General features: G+C 46.3%; 3 protein-coding genes across 5 annotated transcripts in view; all 3 read left to right on the plus strand.

Annotated features, from left to right (window-relative positions):
- DSN1 (DSN1 component of MIS12 kinetochore complex) overlaps positions 1 to 10,551 on the plus strand; it is a 23,566-nt gene extending 13,015 nt beyond the window's left edge. Inside the window, 6 exon segments of the mRNA XM_032141825.2 lie at positions 1,111 to 1,146; positions 3,678 to 3,798; positions 4,188 to 4,262; positions 6,528 to 6,675; positions 7,508 to 7,595; positions 9,456 to 10,551. Coding sequence (XP_031997716.1) covers positions 1,111 to 1,146; positions 3,678 to 3,798; positions 4,188 to 4,262; positions 6,528 to 6,675; positions 7,508 to 7,595; positions 9,456 to 9,565 — 578 coding nt within the window. The 3' untranslated portion in view covers positions 9,566 to 10,551.
- Positions 10,552 to 13,993: 3,442 nt separating this feature from the next.
- Positions 13,994 to 14,534, plus strand: LOC116460752 (E3 ubiquitin-protein ligase RNF181-like). The gene has a single exon (XM_032753998.2). It carries the CDS (start codon positions 13,994 to 13,996, stop codon positions 14,453 to 14,455), a length of 462 nt encoding a protein of 153 aa, XP_032609889.1. The 3' UTR covers positions 14,456 to 14,534.
- A 2,577-nt stretch (positions 14,535 to 17,111) lies between these two features.
- The window catches only part of NDRG3 (NDRG family member 3), a 97,097-nt gene continuing 94,491 nt past the window's right edge, over positions 17,112 to 19,717 (plus strand). For 2 of the 3 annotated variants that reach the window (XM_032141828.2, XM_032141829.2), the window contains exon 1: positions 17,112 to 17,194. The gene's annotated coding sequence lies outside the window, so the exon portion shown is untranslated. Of the gene's footprint in view, positions 17,195 to 17,718; positions 17,742 to 19,717 lie in introns of those variants that run through there. The other variant, XM_058432907.1, reaches the window with a different exon arrangement.

Here is a 19,717-nt window from a genome sequence, read left to right on the forward strand (position 1 = left end):
GTGGCCCAGGCTGGAGTTCAGTGGCGCAATCTCGGCTCACTGCAAGCTCCGCTTCCCGGGTTCACGCCATTCTCCTGCCTCAGCCTCCCGAGTAGCTGGGACTACAGCTGCCCGCCACCACGCCCGGCTAATTTTTTGTATTTTTAGTAGAGACGGGGTTTCACTGTTTTTTAGCCAGGATGGTCTCGATCTCCTGACCTCGTGATCCGCCCGCCTCGGCCTCCCAAAGTGCTGGGATTACAGGCATGAGCCACCGCGCCCGGCCAGAATTAGGACTTTTGTTACAATTAGATAGTTGTTCATTCACCAACAAACATTTATTCAGCATCTTCTCTTTTTATTTATTTATTTTTTGATTCTGAGTCTTGCTCTGTCCCCCAGGCTGGAGTGCAATGGTACAATCTTGGCTTACTGCAACCTCCGTCTCCCAGGTTGAAACCACTCTCCTGCCTCAGCCTCCCAGGTATCTGGGACTACAGGCATGCGCCACCATGCCTGGCTAATTTTTTTGTATTTTTAGTAGAGATGGGGGAGATGGGGTTTCACCATGCTGGCCAGGCTGGTCTCGAGCTCCTGACCTCAAGTAATTCGCCCTACTCAGACTCCCAAAGTGCTGAGATTATAGGTGTGAGCCATCCCGCCTGTTCTTATTTTTTGTATTTTTGTAGAGATGAAGTTTCACTATGTTGGCCAGGCTAGTCTTGAACTCCTAACCTCAGGTGATCTGCCTGCCTCAGCCTCCCAAAGTGCTGGGATTACAGGCATGAGCCACCGCGCCGGCCTATTTTTAATTTTAAAGGCGGGGTCTCCCTATGTTACCAAGGCCTTTAGAACTCCTGGGTTCAAGTGAACCTCCTGCCTCTGCCTCCCAAAGTGCTGGGATTACAGCCATGAGCCCCCACACCCAGCGGATTCAGCGTCTTATGTACCAGGCTCTTTTAGATGCTGGTGATATAATGACAAGTCAAGCAAGGTCTCTTTTGTCATACATTATAATAGAAGACACAATAAACAAATATATGGGAAATAATGACTCAGCGATAATCTAGGAGGTCAATAAATATAATCGTGACTTGAGGGGGTGGGCAACTTTAGCTGGAGTGTTCAGAGAAGACCTCTAATGATTTGACCTTGGGCTTGAAACCTGTAAGATCTGAATGGTGAGAAGGAACCAGCCATGAAAAGATGAGGGGAAAAACATAATTCACATCTTTGCTAGCTTGCCAAGAGCCAAAGAACATGGCTCTTGAATATTAGCAGAAATTTAAAACTACCCCCAAAACTGGTACTTCCTCTGTAGGGGTGAGGCTAACATCCTTAACACCCTAATTTCCACCCAGCAACAAGTCACTTCGCTTGGGCTTACATCATGAACTTTAGGTTTTGACTTCACAAAGGTCTTTAGGATTGACATTGCTAGACAGGAAATGAAAAACATTTTAGCTTAAAGTAGCATCTCCTTTTTTTTTTTCTTTTTGAGATGGAATTTTGCTCTCCTCACCCAGGCTGGAGTGTAATGGCGCAATCTCTACTCACTGCAACCTCTGCCTCCCGAGTTCAAGTGATTCTCCTGCCTCAGCCTCCCGAGTAGCTAGGATTACAGGCACCTGCCACCATGCCCAGCTAATTTTTTATTTTTAGTACAGTCAGGGTTTCACCATATTGTCTAGACTGGTCTCAAACTCCTGACCTCAAGTGATCCACCCTTCTTGGCCACCCAAAGTGCTAGGATTACAGGCGTGAACCACCGCACCGGCCCTATTTTTAATGCAGTATATTTTAGCACAAGCTAGTGTATCTTAGCCAGAGGTAGTAATGGCTGTGTGTCTCAGGCTTTCCTGGAAAAAACATGAATGGTGGCACAAATAATTTGTTTTTGCGAGGTAAAATACCAAGTACATATAAAATATTTTGGCATTTTCAGGCCTGCTTCTTTTCCATATGAATTAATTACCCCACTCATTTAAGCCATTGGGTAACAGTAGGAATCAAAGTTGGTAAGCTGGACGGTGCCAGAGCACAGAGAGCCTTAAGTGCCAGGTTAAGGAGTTTTGACTTTTCTTCTGTATGCAGTAGAGAGTCACAGAGTTTTGTTTGTTTTGTTGTTTTTTTTTTTTTGAGACAGAGTCTCGCTCTGTTGGCCAGGCTGGAGTGCAGTGGCACAATCTCAGCTCACTGCAACCTCCACCTCCTGGGCTCAATCAGTTCTCTGCCTCAGCCTCCCTAGCAGCTGGGATTACAGGTGTGTGCCACCACGCCTGGCTAATTTTTGTATCTTTAGTAGAGACAGGGTTTCACCATGTTGGCCAGGCTGGTCTTGAACTCCTGACCTCAGGTAATCCACCTGCCTCGGCCTCCTAGAGTGCTGGGATTACAGGCGTAAGCCACTACGCCCGGCTGAGAGTCACAGAGTTTTTAAGCAAAGAAAAAAAGAAATTAGAGAAATATTTTAAGAAAGGTTAATCTGGCCATGATGTGAATTGGAATTGATAAGAGAAACAATATAAAGAGACCACTTAGAAAGCTATTACCTAGCTATTACCTACAGCTTAGAAAGTTATTACCTAGTGCAAGCCCGGCACAGTGGCTCAAGCTTGTAATCCCAGCAGTTTGGGAGCCTGAGGCGGGCAGATCACGAGGTCAGGAGATTGAAACCATCCTGGCTTAACACAGTGAAACCCTGTCTCTACTAAAAATACAAAAAATCAGCCAGGGTGGTGGCGGGCGCCTGTAGTCCCAGCTACTCGGGAGGCTGAGGCAGGAGAATGGCATAAACCCAGGAGGCAAAGCTTGCAATGAGCCAAGATTGCGCCACTGCACTCCAGCCTGGGCGACAGAGTGAGACTCCATCTCAAAAAAAATAGAAAGTTATTACCTAGTGGAAAAGTGAAATAGAGTCCAACATTAAGTATTTTTTGAAAGACAAAAATTATGTAAGGGACTCTGGGCATGGTGGCTCCCACCTGTAATCTGAGCATTTTGGGAGACCAAGGTGGGAGGATCACTTGAGCCCAGGAGTTTGAGACCTGGGCAACATGGCGAGACTCCATCTCTACTAAAAAGAAATAAATAAAAGGCTGGGTGCGGTGGCTCATGCCTGTAATCCCAGCACTTTGGGAGGCTGAGGTGGGTGGATCATGAGGTCAGGAGTTTGAGACCAGCCTGGCCAACATAGTGAAAACCCGTCTCTACTAAAAATAGAAAAATTAGCTGGGGATGGTCATGGGCGCCTGTAGTCCTGGCTACTCTGGAGGCTGAGGCAGGAAAATCACTTGAACCCGGGAGGCGGAGGTTGCAGTGAGCCGAGATCGTGCCACTGCACTCCAGCCTGGGCGACACAGCGAGACTCCATCTCAAAAATAAATAAATAGCTGGGTGCTGTTGCTCATGCCTGTAATCCCAGCACTTTGGGAGGTTGAGGCGGGCGGATCACCTGAGGTCGGGAGTTTGAGACCAGCCTGACCAACATGGAGAAACCCCACCTCTACTGAAAATACAAAATTAGCCGGACGTGGTGGCACATGCCTATAATTCCAGCTACTCTGGAGGCTGAGGCAGGAGGATCTGTTGAACCAGGGAGGCAGAGGTTGCAGAGAGCCAAGATTGTGCCATTGCACTTCAGCCTGGGCAACAAGAGGGAAACTCCATCTCAAATAAATAAATAAGTAATTTATAAGCGATTATATTAAAGCAAATATTTCTTGAAAGATTTATGTCATAATCCTATCTGTTTTCCAGAAAAGCATCAGATTTTTCTCTGGAAGCATCTGTGGCTGAGATGAAGGAATACATAACAAAGTAAGTTAACCTTTGTTAGAAAATCTAAATTCGTTCTCCCATCTGGAGAAATTAACTAACTTGGAAAAAATGAATAGTAAGCATTGTATTTGGAGAGTCAGCATTAGTGCACCAATACCAGAAGTTAGAAGGCTGCATATTGAGATTTTTATGGACTCCACTAATGATCAATTTCATAGAATGGAGTCTAAATAATACAAATATTAATTTGAAGAACTCAGGTTTGATATGATTAAATATCCTTTGAATTGGTCAGGCTTTCTAACCCTGTAATGACCTTTCAACTCACATTTTACATCCAGATTGTACACCTCACATACACTTACTGTTACTGTGAGTGATTCAGAATAAGATAAAAATTAACTGAATTTTTTTCCTGATTCTTACAGGTTTTCTTTAGAACGTCAGACTTGGGATCAGCTCTTGCTTCACTACCAGCAGGAGGCTGAAGAGATATTGTCCAGGTTAGATCTATGAAGTGTAAAAACTGTCTTTAAAAATCTTAGGAGTTTGATTGGTGTTTATTTCAGTTCTGTTAGCACAAATTGAAAGACGAATCCTTTCTCACGGGCCAATAAGCTCATCAAATTCTGTAGTGTGTATTAGCACTCTCTGACCATAAACGGGAAGTGAGTGAGAGGAAGGAAGAGTTGGTGTCACTATTTTCAGTCCAAGAACACAGTTGCTTCTGTTCTGTGTCCTTGGCTAACATTTCATATCCTGGGGGAGACAGGCACATCTCTGCATTGTACCTGGCAGCCTGGGGCTGGGCCAAGAACAGTAACCAAGGGGCTTCAGTGAGCACATGGCCTATGAGCTGCAGGTTTGGGGGATGCCCTTGGCCAGGGCCTTCTTGGAGACAGAAAGACATGAAAGTGGGTGATGAGGAAGATTGAGGAAAGAGAGGATCTTTGGGTCTTGAAGGTAGAGGAAAAGTAGGAAAGTGCTAGGTGGTTTTTTTTTTGTTTTGGTTTGTTTTGGAGACAGACTCTTGCTCTGTTGCCAAGGCTGGAGTGCATGGTGCCATCTGAGCTCACTCTGCCTCCTGGGTTCAAGCAATTCTGCCTCAGCCTCCTGAGTAGCTGGGACTACAGGTGTGTGCCATGATGCCTGGCTAATTTTTGTATTTTTAGTAGAGACAGGATTTCACCATGTTGGCCAGGCTGGGCTGGGTGTTTTTTTGTTGTTTTTTTGTGTGTTTTTTTGTTGTTTTTATGTTTGTTTTTTTGCTCTGTCGCCCAGGCTGGAATGCAGTGGCACAATCTCGGCTCACTGCAGCCTCCAACTCCCGGGTTCAGGTGATTCTCCTGCCTCAGCCTCCCTAGTAGCTGGGATTACAGGCATGCCCCACCACACCCCACTGATTTTTGTATTTTTAGTAGAGACGGGGTTTCGCCATGTTGGCCAGGCTGGTCGTGAACTCCTGGCCTCAAGTGATCTGCCCATCTTGGCCTCCCAATATGTTGAGATTACAGGTGTAAGCCACGGCACCTGGCCAGAAAATGCTAGATTTTGATTTAGTTGAACATTTAAACCACGGTTTTAAGCTTTTTTTCGAAATAGAATCAGCTAGAATCCTAACTACAAAATGTTAGTCAAAACCCTAATTACAAAAGTGGCCTCTCAGTAGAGAGGGGCTTTGAGGAACATGGTTTGAAAAATTTCCCCAATCCAGGTAATGATGGTTATCAGTTACTTTATTCACCTCTTTCATACTCTATTTATGAAGATAGATAATGTGTAAGATGCCAGTTTCAGATAAAAACTTTTGCGGCAAAGCTTGTAGGTTAAGAGGAATGGTTCTAGAAGCAGACTGTCTGTTCAGACTCCTAATTGTTCCTTAGTTTTGTGACCTTGGGCAAGTCACTTAGTCTTGAATGAGCCTGAGGTTTGCTCATTTGAAAATGGAGATGATATTAGTACCTTCCTCATTGAGTTATTGTGTCAAATTAGGTTAAATGTAAAGTGCCCAGTAGTGTCTGGCATCTACTTAGCACTCAGTAAATTGTAGTAGTTGTTGTTATTAAAGTTGTTGTTCATCAGTTTTCATGAACTCTCAGTCCTGTTCAGTTATTTTAGATAATTGAAGTAGGCCAGCATGTTTTGGTAAACAATTATAGACACTGACTTTTGGATAGCAAGCTTTGGCTTCACTCTCTCCCAAGTATAGTCCTTCTGGCATATGGACCTTACTATTAAGTGGATTCAACTGACTGAAAGCTTCCAGCATTTCCTGGAGTCCGGAGGTATAAAGACATGAATACTAGACAATCGTTTCAGAACTTCTTGTTAAGGCCAGGCGCGGTGGCTCACGCCTGTAATTCCAGCACTTTGGGAGGCCGAAGCGGGCAGATCACAAGTTCAGGAGTTCGAGACCAGCCTGGCCAACATGGTGAAACCGCGTCTCTACTAAAAATACAAAAAATTAGCCGGGCATGGTGGCAGGTGCCTGAAATCCCAGCTACTCAGGAGGCTGAGGCAGGAAAATCACTTGAACCCGGGAGGGAGAGGTTGCAGTGAGCTGAGACCGCACCACTGCACTCCAGCCTGGGCAACAGAGTGAGACTCCGTCTCAAAAAAAAAAAAAAAAACAAACTTCCTGTTAAAAAGAGAGCCTATACCTAGTGTAGAGTGGAGGAATACTGATTCAGCTTTATAGGATAATCTTTGGTATCTCTTTCAGAAAATAATTACAGAATCTCTCGAAAGCTCTTTTGTTTTGTTTTTAGAGGATCAACTGAGGCCAAAACTACTGAGGTCAAAGTGGAACCTGTGACATATCTTAGGTCTTCTCAGAATGAAGTTCTTAATACAAAACCTGACTACCAGAAAATATTACAGAACCAGAGCAAGGTCTTTGATTGTATGGAGTTGGTGGTAAGTGGGCTCATGTTTATTTAGTTGAGTTATCCAGCTTTGCCACCTTGTAATCCTTGGAAATTAAAAGACCTGGAGAATATGTATAAGTGTAAGTTGAATAAGTATATTCAACTCTACCTTGGGAAAACATGGAGAGACAATTAAAAAATAATAAACAAATGAATATATAGTGGTAAATGCTGATGAAGCAGGGTAAGAGGGACAGACAGTATAGGGAGGTTGGTGGGTTGCTATTTTATATAGCAAGGTTATTGAAGGCCCCTCTGAGGTGCCATTTCAACAGGCTTGAAGGAAATGAGCCATGAGGACATTTGAGGGAGTAGTATTGTGTCAATCCAGGTATTAACAGCAAGCAGATGGCATTTGAAAGGACAATTCAAGGAGAGTTTATTTTCAAAAAGGCTAAATAGAAAGGTATAGGTATTGGAGAACCACAAGGGTTAGTGGAGTAAGCTGGGGCTTATAGGCAGCAGAGCTCTTACTCCCCTTAGGACTAAAAGGGAGGAGGGAGTAGCAGTTACTGTGGCACCTAATGGGAGAAAGTCACATGGTTAGCTGACTTGAGCCAACTCAAGATGACTCGTTCAGCTCCTTCCCACTTAGGCATCCTGTTGGTAGAGGTTACACAGGTCAGCCTCCTGGAGCATAGAGCAGCCTGGAGAAGAATGTGGTGTGACTTTGGAGGAACAAACAGAATTATCTGGCATAAGCATTCCAGGCTGAAAGAACAGCAAGCCCAAAGCTCCTGAGCAAGAGCTTGCTTGTCGGGTTTGAGGAACATCCAAGAAGCCATGGACCTTTACAGCTCACAGCTGTCTTTTTTCTACAGATGGATGAGCTGAAAGGATCAGTGAAACAGCTGCAGGCCTTTATGGATGAAAGTACCCAGTGCTTCCAGAAGGTGTCAGTACAGCTTGGTAAGCTTGTCTCTTGAGGGGACCAGAGTTTGGGCTGTTTTCCATCTGAGAGCCTTTGGGATACAAACTGCCCTTCAAAGCCTATGGTCCAAGAGGGTAAGACCTATATGAGGTGATTTGTTTTTCTCCCCACAATAAATAGTATGTTATGGGTACTCAGAGTTGATAGGAAATTTCTAGATGTAAATTCTACAGAAGCACAGTAGACTGAGAAATTAAATCCCCATGAAATATGTTGTTGTTTTGGTAAATCCAAGACTTAAGAAATAACCCACCCATTGCTTTTTCCAACTCTTCATTTCCCAAGAATTCACTAAGTGACACTGACATTACTCCTTCCTAGCTTTTCCTGACCTCCTTCCAGCCCTAAATTATTGGCTATACATACCTTCATTTTCTTTCTTTTTTTTTTTTTTTTTTTGAGGCAAAGTCTCACTCTCGCTCTGTCATCCAGGTTGGAGTGAATGGCGCAATGACTGCACAGCTCACTGCAGCCTCAACCTGATAGGCTCAAGCAGTCCTTTCACCTCAGGCTCCCAGAGTAGCTGGGACTAAAAGCGTGCACCACCACACCCAGCTAAATTTTTAATTTTTTTGTAGAGATGGGGTCCCCCTGTTTGTCCAGGCTGGTCTTCAACTCCTGGGCTCAAGTGATCATCCTGCCTCGGCCTCCCAAAGTGCTGGGATTACAAGTGTGAGCCACTGCACCTGACCATCTTGTTTTTTTTGTTGTTGTTGTTTTGGTTTTTTTGTTTTGTCTTGTTTTGTTTTGTTTTTTTGAAACGGAGTTTCACTCTTGTTGCCCAGGCTAGAGTGCAATGGTGCGATCTCGGCTCACTGCAACCTCTGCTTCCCGGGTTCAAGTGATTCTTCTGCCTCAGCCTCCCAAGTAGCTGGGATTACAGGCATGCTCCACCATGCCCGGCTAATTTTATATTTTTAGTAGAGACGGGCTTTCTCCATGTTGGTCAGGCTGGTCTCGAACTCCTGACTTCAGGTGATCCACCTGCCTCGGCCTCCCCAAGTGCTGGGATTACAGGTGTGAGCCACTGCACCCAGCCTCCATCTTCTTATTGATCACATTGTATTGTGATTGTAGTGGTGGCTGGCTTTTTTTTTTTTTTTTTGAGACAGTCTCACTCTGTTGCCCAGGCTAGAGTGCAATGGCATGATCTTGGCTCACTGCAACCTCTGCCTCCTGAGTTCAAGATATTCTCCCACCTCAGCCTCCTGAGTAGCTGGGATTACAGGCATGTGCCGCCATGCCTGGCTAATTTTTGTATTTTTAGTAGAGATGGGGTTTCACCATGTTGGTCAGGCTGGTCTCGAACTTCTGATCGCAAGTGATCTGCTCACTTTGGCTTTCCAAAGTGTTGGGATTACAGGGATTACAGGCATGAGCCACCCTTTTTTTTTTTTTTTTTTAAAGACAGGGTCTTGCTCTGTTGCCCAGGCTGGAATACAGGGGCGCAGTCATGACTCATTGCAGCCGCAACTTTCTGGGCACCCAGGTGATCCTCTTGCCTCCCATGTAGCTGGAGGATCATGCTAGGACCATGCTAGGCTAATTTTTTTTTTTTTGTAGAGACAAGGTCTTACTGTTGCCCAGGCTAGTCTGAAACTCCTGGGCTCAAGGAATCCTCCCGCCTTGGTCTCCCAAAGTGCTGGGATTACAGGCGTGAGCCACCATGCCCAGCTGTGGCTGGCATTCTTACCAAATTGTCATCTCCTTGAGGCCAGAGACTCTTATTTGTCTTTGTAGTGCCCTTCCATGTCTGGCACAATGTCCCTACATTAAGTTTTCAATAAATGTTACATTATTTCAATTGAAATTTATTTTTTGGCCTCTTTTCTCTGCAGGGAAGAGAAGCATGCAACAATTAGATCCCTCACCAGCTCGAAAACTGTTGAAGCTTCACCTGCAGAACCCACCTGCCACACATGGATCTGGATCTGGATCTTGTCAGTGACCTTATGAGAGTTTTTGCCACAAGGTGCCCAAGAGGAGAGGAATGGGAAGAGTGCCCCAGCACATGGTGACTGCATGATTTCTGCTCGTTGCCTTTGAAGATAACTGGCAGGACTGACTGTAGAGCACTTTGACTTTTTTCAAAATGTGATGGAATTTGTACATCCAAATGAATATTGTATAGATGTTTTTCCCAGGAATGTGCAAAATGCTTGAAAGTTCAAACTTCTTTTTTGAAATGATCTTCAGATCTAGTGGCCCATTCTTTTATCTTTATCCTGTGAAGGTGTTTTTCAGGTTTTGAAACAATCCAAAAATCATTTAGGACCAAGTCTAAGGAAACATTTTAGTGGCCAAGTTGGATTCTGGTTGTAAAGGAATGATACTAATTTTCTAGCATGGCTCTGAAGGTGATTTTAGGTAGAAGAGTTTTGAGGCTGGGCACAATGGCTCATGCCTGTAATCCTAGCACTTTGGGAGACTGAGGCGGGTGGATTGCTTGAGCCCAGAAGTTGAAGACCAGCCTGAGAAATAAGGTGAAACCCTGTCTACAAAAAATACAAAAAGTTAGCTGGGTGTGGTGGCGTGCGCCTGTAGTGCTAGCTACTCAGAAGGCTGAGGTGGGAGGATTGTTTGAGCCCAGGAGGTTGAGGCTGCAGTGAGTTCTAATTGCGCCACTGCACTCTAGCCTGAGTGACAGTGAGACACTGTCTTAAAAAAAATTAAAAATTCCAAAAAAATGAAAAAAAAGTTTTGAGCATTGTTTGCATCATTGGGATACATGTGTCACTTCACAAGATGTTCAATTTGAAGGAAATACCACTCATTCTCTATGTCCTGTTGTCTAGTGTGCTTCAGTTTTTAATATTGAGTTGACCTCCTAAATCCTGGATTCATGACAAGAAAGGAGTAAGTACTACTATTCATTGTTCTATTTGTTTATAATCTGTATTGTAAAATTGCACATAATTAAAAGCTTTCCCTTGTCTTTGTCTATGTTTTGAGTGTATAAACAAAAAGGGAGTGCCGGGCGCAGTGGCTCACGCCTATAATCCCAGCACTTTGGGAGGCCAAGTCGGGCAGATTGCCTGAGCTCAGGAGGTCATGACCAGCCTGGGCAATACGGTGAAACCCTGTCTCTACTAAAAATACAAAAAATTAGCCGGGCGTGGTGGCGTGCACTTGTAGTTCCAGCTACTCAGGAGGCTGAGGCAGGAGTATTGCTTGAACCTGGGAGGTAGCGGTTGCAGTGAGCCAAGATTGCACCACTGCACTCCAGCCTGGGCGGAAGAGCGAGACTCTGTCTCAGAAAAAAAAAAAAAGACAGGGAGGGCAGGGCACGGTGGCTCACACCTGTAATCCCAGCACTTTGGGAGGCTGGGAGGCTAGGGTGGGCAGATCATGAGGTGAGGAGTTCAAGTCTAGCCTGACCAACATAGTGAAACACCATCTCTATTAAAAATACAGAAATTAGCCAGGCGTGTTGGTGCGTGCCTGTAATCCCAGCTACTCGGGAGGCTGAGGCAGAAGAATTGCTTGAACCCGGGAGGCAGAGGTTGCAGTGAGCCAAGATCGTGCCATTGTACTCCAGCCTGGGCGACAGGGTGAGACTCTGTCTCAAAAAAAAAAAAAAAAAAGAGGGAGGGCTGGGCATGGTGGCTCACACCTGTAATCCCAGCACTTTGGGAGGCCGAGGTAGGTGGATCACTTGAGGTCAGGAGTTCGAAACCACCCTGGTCAACGTGGTAAATCCCCATAGCTATAAAAAAATAGCCGGGTATGGTGGCACACACCTGTAGTCCCAGCTACTTGGGAGCCTGAGGCAGGAGAATCACTTGAACCCAGGAGGCAGAGCTTGCGGTGAGCCGAGATAGTGCCATTCACTCCTGGGCAGTGCTTTTTCCTGGGCGAAAGGCGACACTCCATCTCAAAAAAAAAAAAAAAAAAAAAAAAAAAACTAGGAAGGTTTAACAGAAAATAGGATTCTTTGCCAAGATGCTGAAGTGAACAGTAGTGTTGAGATATACCTCTGCATTAATTACCAGTAGAACACCAACTAGGCCAGGCACTTTGGGAGGCTGAGGTGAGTGGTCACTTGAGCCTGGGAGTCTGAGACCAGCCATGGGCAGCATGCCAAAACTCTGTCTACAAAAAATACAAAAATTAGCTGAGAGTGGTGGTGCATACCTGTATTTCCAGCTACTTGGGAGGCTGACATGAGAGGATCAATTGAGCCTGGAAGGCCAAGGCTGCAGCAAGACATGATCACAGAACTACATTCCAGCCTGGGCAACAGTGTGAGACCCTATCTCAAAATTAAAAAAATTTTTAAAAAGCCATACACACACACAAAAACCCACTATCTAATTTATTACTTATGTTTCTTATTCTGGCCAGGCATGGTGGCTCACACCTGTAATCCAGCATTTTGGGAGGCTGAAGTGGAAAGATCACTTGAGGCTAGGAGTTCAAGATCAGCCTAGGCAAGATGGTGAGACCCCTGTCCCTACAAAAAATTAAAATTTTTTTTTAAATTTGATGGTGTATGCCTGTAGTCCTCATGCCTGTAGTCCCAGCTACTCAGGAGGCTGAGGCGGGAAGATCCCTTGAGCTCGGGAGTTCAAGGCTGCAGCGAGCTATGCTTGTGCCTCTGTACTCCAGCCTAGACAACAGCAAGACCCTGGCTCAAAAACAAACAAGCTAACTAAATAAATAAATCCAGGCAGTAGTGCCATGGCATGCTCACGGCTCACTGGACCCTCAACCTCCTGAGCTCAAGCAATTCTTCCACCTCAGCCTCCCAAACAGCTGGGACTACAGGTGTGCACCATCACATCTGACTAATTTTTGTTTTGTTTTGTTTGAGACAGAGTCTCCCTCTGTTGCCCAGGCTGGAGTGCAGTGGTGCCATCTCGGCTCACTGCAACTTCCGCCTCCCGGGTTTAAGTGATTCTCCTGCCTCAGCCTTGCGAGTAGGTAGGATTCCACACACGCACCACCACACCTGGCTAATTTTTGTATTTTTAGTAGAGGTGGGGTTTCACCATGTTGGCCCGGCTGGTCTTGAACTTCTGACCTTAGGTGATCCACCCAACTTAGCCTCCTAAAGTGCTGGGATTACAGCTGTGAGCCACCGCGCCTGGCCTAACTTTTGTACTTTTGTAGGAATGTGGTTTCTCCATGTTGCCCAGGCTGGTCTCAAACTGGACTCAAGATATACACCCACCTCAGCCTCCCAAAATGCTGAGATTACAAGTGTGAGCCACTGTGCTCAGCCAAAATAAAATGTTTCTTATTCTCTGATCCCACTAAAGGGACAAATCTCATTTCAGTTAAACACCCAGTCATAATCTTAAGTCTTAAACCTTGGTGCAAATGCCAGTTAATGAGAAATGACATCTCCTTGCTTTGACCTACATTTGTTCTTTATTCCTTTATATATTTACCGAGTACCCGCCATATGCCACACACAGTTCTAGGATTGGAGGAGGGAGCAAAGAGCAAAAACACATGGTTTCTCTGTCATGATGCTCAGTTTGCTGACGATACAGGGAACAAGAGAAAACTGCAGAAGAGATATTTTAGCTGACTTGGGAAAGATGAAGGAGTTAAATGGGGCAAGTATTTCAGGCAAAAGGAGAAGCAATTTTCAAAGGCTTCAGGAGGAGAGTGGAGCATGCTGGGAGACTTAAAAAAAAAAAAGAATAAAGCAGGAGTGCTGGGCACCAGTAGAAGACTGGTCTGAGACAAGTATAATTGAAAGTCAATAGAAGGCTTCAAGAAAGGGCGAGAAGATCAGAACTTTATTTTTAGAAGATAACTCTAGTTGCGGTGTGGGGAAAAGATAGCAAGGTGTGGGTGTGAAAGACCAGTTAGGTTATTGCAGGAGTCTAGGAGAGAAATGAGAGCTTGTGCTGGGTGTTGGCAGTGGATGAGTGGGGTGGGACTGCTCGTGTTGCCCACAGTGTCTGGAACATAGGCATGTAACCTAGGTGTTAAAAACCTAACTCTAGCCGGGCATGGTGGCTCACGCCTGTAATCCCAGCACTTTGAGAGGCTGAGGTGGGTGGATCACCTGAGGTCAGGAGTTCAAGACTAGCCTGGCCAACATGGTGAAACCCCGTCTCTACAAAAATACAAAAATTAGCCGAGCATAATGGCAGGTGTCTGTAATCCCAACTACTCAGAAGGCTGAGGTGGGAGAATTGCTGGAACCTGGGAGGGGGTGAAGGTTGTAGTGAGCCGAGATTGTGCCACTGCACTCCAGTCTGGGCAACAGAGCAAGACTCCGTCTCAAAAAAAAAAACCCTAACTCTGCCATTTATTAACTGTGACTGAGAAATTTATTTAATCTCTTATCTCGAAGGTTGAGAGAATTATAGAACCTATATCACAGGGATGCTATAAGAATTAAATAATAGGGGCAGCCATGGTGTCCTATTTTGATGAACACGACTGCGAGCCGTCGGACCCTGAGCAGGAGACGCAAACCAACATGCTGCTGGAGCTTGCAAGGTCACTTTTCAATAGGATGGACTTTGAAGACTTGGGGTTGGTAGTAGATTGGGATCACCACCTGCCTCCACCAGCTGCCAAGACTGTGGTTGAGAACCTCCCCAGGACAGTCATCAGAGGCGCCCAGGCTGAGCTCAAGTGCCCCATGTGTCTTTTGGAATTTGAGGAGGAGGAGACTGCCATTGAGATGCCTTGCCATCACCTTTTCCATTCCAGCTGCATTCTGCCCTGGCTAAGCAAGACAAATTCCTGTCCCTTGTGCCGCCACGAGCTGCCCACTGATGATGACACTTACGAGGAGCACAGAAGAGATAAGTCTCGAAAACAGCAGCAGCAACACCGACTGGAGAACTTCCATGGAGCCATGTACACGTGAGGAGGTTGGGGCTGAGTGCTGGCCCTCTGCGTCTTCCTTATTAACCTTGAATCCTCATTAAAGGTTTCTTTACCCACACACACAAAAAAAAAAGAATTAAATAATATAAAAGTTTAGCAGTATCAGTATGCTGCAGGAGGTAAAGCTTGAACAGTGGGTAGATGATGGAGCAATTAGAGATGGGAAAGCTTGTTCTATTTGGGATACCAAATGGAGAAATCAACTGGTCTGTCAAATAACACAGGTGGAGAACTGGGTGGAGAAGTCTAGACTGGAAATAACATTTGAGAGTTGCTGATGTCTAGTTCTTGATGACTTGAGAATGAATGATATAGTCCACAGTAGAGCAAGAAGGGAAAGTTTGGATGGTCTCATGGAAATCCAACATTTAAGAATCAGAGCAGGGCAGGACACAGTGGCTCATGCCTGTAATCCCAGAACTTTGGGAGGCCTAGGCAGGAGGACTGCTTGAGTCCAAGAGTTCTAGACCAGCCTGAGCAACATGGTGAGACCCTCGTCTATATCTATCTCTATCTATCTGTATCTCAAGAATCAGAGAAATGCTCTTAATTGCCTACACTTTCATAAACGAAGTAGTATAATGGAGAGAGTTGCAGTGAATTTTCTTTTTTCTTTTTCTTTTTTTTGAGACAGAGTCTCGCTCTGTTGCCCAGGCTGGAGTGCAGCAGCGCAATCTCAGCTCACTGCAAGCTCTGCCTCCCAGGTTCACACCATTCTCCTGCCTCAGCCTCCCGAGTAGCTGAGACTACAGGCGCCAGCCACTATGCCCAGCTAATTTTTGTATTTTTAGTAAAGACAGAGTTTCACCTTGTTAGCCAGGGTGGTCTCAGTCTCCTGACCTCATGATCTGCCCGCCTCAGCCTCCCAAACTGCTGGGATTACAGGCGTGAGCCACTGCGCCCAGCCGTGAATTTTCATTTTATCCTCAATTTCCTCATCTGTAAAATCGGGATAGATTATCTCTCTAAAGATGATTATACCCTCCCCCATTTTATTTATTACATTGTATTGCATTTTTTGCTTATAAGGATTTCTTCAAACTCATGAAGTATGTTTTGTGTCTTCAAAAGTAAAATAGAACAAAGAAAAATAATACTTACTGAGCTCTAAGCATTTTACATGCATATTATCATTCAGTCTTTGCCACAACCTTGTAACTTCTATTTCTGGGTGTGTGACATAGATGAGGAACTTGGGCATGCAGAGGCGTGGAGAGACTTAATTGTCTAACCAAGGACATATGGATAAATAGTGGATGGTGAACTAGAACTAATTTGAATTCAGTAAATGTTAACAAACATAAACCACAAAATAAATGGCTGTGCTCAATTAATGTTAGTTTTCTCTCCAACTAAATTTGGTTCAAGAATTGTGCTTGATGAATAACAATATTATTGCTACCCTCTGAGATGTTTGCTAATATTTATTTGTTCAGTTTGCCTTAATTAAAAGAATATGCTTTTAGTGGCCGGGCGTGGTGGCTCACACCTGTAATCTCAGCACTTAGGGAGGCTGAAGCGGGTGGATTACTTGAGGTCAGGAGTTTGAGACCAGCTTGGCCAACATGGTGAAACCCCATCTCTACTAAAAAAAAAAAAAAAATACAAAAATTACCCAGGCATGGTGGTGCACACCTGTAGTCCCAGCTACTTGGGAGGCTGAGGGACTTGGGAACCTGAGCCGAGATGGCGACACTGGCTCGGGTTAAAAGGGCACGGTGGCTCACACACCTGTAATCCCAGCACTTTGGGAGACTGAGGCGGGCAGATCACGAGGTCAAGAGATCGAGACCATCCTGGCCAACACGGTGAAAACCCGTCTCTACTAATAATAGAAAAATTAGCCAGGCCTGGTGGCACACGCCTATAGTCCCAGCTACTCGGGAGGCTGAGGCAGGAGAATCACCTGAACCCAGGAGGCGGAGGTTGCAGTGAGCCGAGATCGCGCTAGTGCACTCCAGCCTGGCGACAGAGTGAGACTCCATCTCAAAAAACAAAACAAAACAAAACTTTTAGTCAGTGGTACTTAATGCTAAAGAAATAATAGATAATAAATAGAGGAAGCGAGTGTGTCCTGTACATTTTGGTGTTAAATTGTTGGGTCATTAAGTTTAATATCTGCAATCATTCTGGGAAAAAAAATTCCATCTCTAATGTTGCATTCAAGAAAGTAGATGATTTGGCTGACGGTTGTAAAAGGGGTGATACAATGGAGGACTGATAATTCGGAGCCCCGAGTCTTGGACTCTAGTTCTTAAATTACTATGTTCATTCACCAAAAATTTACTAAGCTCTTTCCACGTGCCGAGCACTGTGCTAGGCGCCCTGTGACCTTGGGTATGGCTCTAGGTCACCTTAAAAGGAGGATGCCATACCCTGCAAGAGCTCTTAGCGGCTTCATAAGGATGTGACTCAGGGAACTGAGGGAAGCGCTCCAGACGCAGCGCTCGATGGCCCTCCCGCCCAATACCTCCAAAATCTGAGATTTCTTCTCTGAGGAAACTCCGCAGCAAGAAAAACTACACCAAAGATGGCGCCGCCGGCCTCTCCTGGCTCAACCACCATCTTCTCGGTAGTTCCCGAGGTGGACGGGCACAGCACGCATGCGCTGCCCTGGTGTCCTCGGCGCGCCTGCGCGGGCCTCAGCACCTCCCCCGCCCCCTCGCCGCCGCCGCCGCTGCTGCTGCTGCTGTACTGACGGCGGGTGCCCGCGCCTCAGGTGAGTGAGCGCCTCCGCCCGGCCCGCGGGGGGCGCGCGGCGCCGCATTCGGGGGCGTCGCTCCTTTGCCCTGCTCCTTCCCCGCATCATCTCCGCGGCACGGCGAGGCCCTTGGGGGCCTATGCTGCCTGCCTCCCCCGTGCCCCCGGGGCCCTCTGCCCCGCCCCGCCCGCCCGCCGGACCCAGGTCAGCCCGGCTTTCCTCGGCCGCTCCCCGCGCCCAGCCCGCCGGCGACAGCGTGCGGGCAGCAAGAGAGCCTCCCTCCGGGCTCAACACCCTGGGTCACAGGGACGCCCCCCGCAGGCGCGAACCCTTCTCTCGCTCTGGCTCTGCAGGCGGCAGAGCTTGGTGGGCCTTGGGGTTGCTCATCCATCTACCTCGCCCGCTCCAAGAGCCCAGATGCTTGGAAGAGGGGCCGTGAGCAGCCCTTGCACCCGTCCGGCCCCAGAGCAGCAGAAGGCATCCTCTAACGGGACCCTACGACTACCCTATCGGGGAGAGGCTTCTTAGCCCCACTTAACAGCCGAGGAAACTGAGGCACGGAAAGGTGAAGTGCCATGCCCAAGGTCACGCAGCTGACAAGTGGCAGGGTCAGCTCTCAGCTCAGGGTCTCGGGCTCTCAGGCCAGTGCGGTTGGAATTTGATCTCGTACCTTTGAAAAAATTTTGAAATCACTTGTCATCTCTGAAGTTGCTCTCGAACGTCATAAAAGTAGGCTGCACAAGAAAGATTTTCTTGTTGTCAGAGTGCAATTGAGGTGTTACTGTAATAATAATAGTGTTATTAATATAAGAGCTAACGGTCTTCCAACGCTGGCTGTGTGCCAGGGATCTTGCTAAGCATTTTATTAAGATAACCTCGCATAACCACCTCTGCACTTCCCAGTCCAAATGCTTCCCCCTTCCTTGTCATGAAACCCTTTTTTTCTTCCTGCAGAGCTGGCCTCCCTATCACAGGTAGACTAGGAGCCCCATGGCTTAGGAGGCAGGGAAGCTTTCCTTTGGTGGCTTACTGACAGAACAAGAGTGATCCTTGCCTGCTGGCATCCAGACCCCCCCCCCCCACCGCGCCCCCCCTTACCCTGGCCCTCAGGGGATATTATTAGCCTTCCGTTCCTGCCAAGAGATCAGGACTGGGCTGACTGGGCTAGCTGGGCGGGCTGGACTTGGAAGTGACAGAGCAGATTTGGCTAGCACTCACCTCATTCCGGGGCTTTCTGTCCGGGGCTTTCTGGCTTTGCCCCAAGGTTGGGCTTGAACATTTCAGTATTTAAGATAAAGTAAGAAGAGAAAGAGAACATTGATAGAGTGGTGCTGAATTTAAGAAGCCTCCCATGATTTAAAGTTCCAAATGAACAGCTATAAAAATATGTGAATGTTTCTCCCCCAAAATAACTAGCTCAAACTGTCGTTTTTCTCCCTTAGCAAATCCTCCTCCACATTTCAAAGGCTCCACTAAATCACCACCTTCTCTGTGAAGCCTTCCCTGCTTGATTTTCCCAATTAGAATTACACGTTCACAAAACAGGGTCTTAGCCTCAGTCTTACCCTGTGGACTTCTAGCCCCTTGAGGGCATGGTCCATCTTTGCAGCTCCAGATGCCTGGCTCACAGTAGATCCTTGGTAAGGATTCAGTGAATTTCCACCGTCCCTTTTCATTACTCAAAGTGTGGTGTTCTTCTGCTGGCCTTCTGTTCCTCCTTCCTGCCCTTCAGTTTCTCTTTGCTTGTCCCTTCCCTCAGATTCAACTTGTCATCACCATTTACCAAAGGCCTCCATCCACCCTGTTGTTTTTGAAAACTTGCATATAAGAGTCTTGCATCAAAAAGCCTGTTTATGGACCCGGTGCTGTGGCTCACGCCTGTAATCCCAGCACTTTGGGAGGCGGAGGTGGGTGGATCACGAGGTCAGGAGATGGAGACCATCCTGGCTAACACGGGGAAACCCCGGCTCTACTAAAAAATAACAGAAAATTAGCCCGGTGTGGTGGTGGGCGCCTGTAGTCCCAGCTACTCGGGAGGCTGAGGCAGGAGAATGGCGTGAACCCTGGAGGTGGAGCTTGTAGTGAGCCGAGATCGCGCCACTGCACTCCAGCCTGGGCAACAGAGCGAAGACAACGTCTCGAAAAAAGAAAAAAAAATTAAAAAGAAAGAATATAGTAGATATACTTTTTGCTAAAATGGATTTCTCTCCAGATATATGACTGGTAAGTCAAAAAAACCAAGGTGTTGAAGAATCCATAGTATGCACCCCAACTTATGTCTAAATGGTTAAAAAAAAAACCCACATATATTCTCAGGCTACACAAAGATACTAAGAATATTCATTCTTTGACACCTGGATAAGGAATCCTGGCAAGCAGAGACGTCCTCTCTTGCAGGTATTTGATATTTGTGATGTATTTACAGAGGTATCTCTCCAAGTCACCTCAGTGGTGGTTCTGCAGGACTTAAATCCTGTAAACTTGCTCTATTTGTCAGTGAGGCTCTCCCAAGTCCTTCACTTTCTCCTAATCAATAGGGTC

The sequence above is a fragment of the Hylobates moloch genome, unplaced genomic scaffold (assembly GCF_009828535.3).
Source record: "Hylobates moloch isolate HMO894 unplaced genomic scaffold, HMol_V3 SCAFFOLD_21, whole genome shotgun sequence".
NCBI classification, from domain to species: domain Eukaryota; kingdom Metazoa; phylum Chordata; class Mammalia; order Primates; family Hylobatidae; genus Hylobates; species Hylobates moloch.

What these genes read in the sequence shown, in the direction of transcription:
- LOC116460752 (XM_032753998.2), top strand. Translation starts at nt 13,994, where the DNA reads ATGGTGTCCTATTTTGATGAACACGACTGCGAGCCGTCGGACCCTGAG.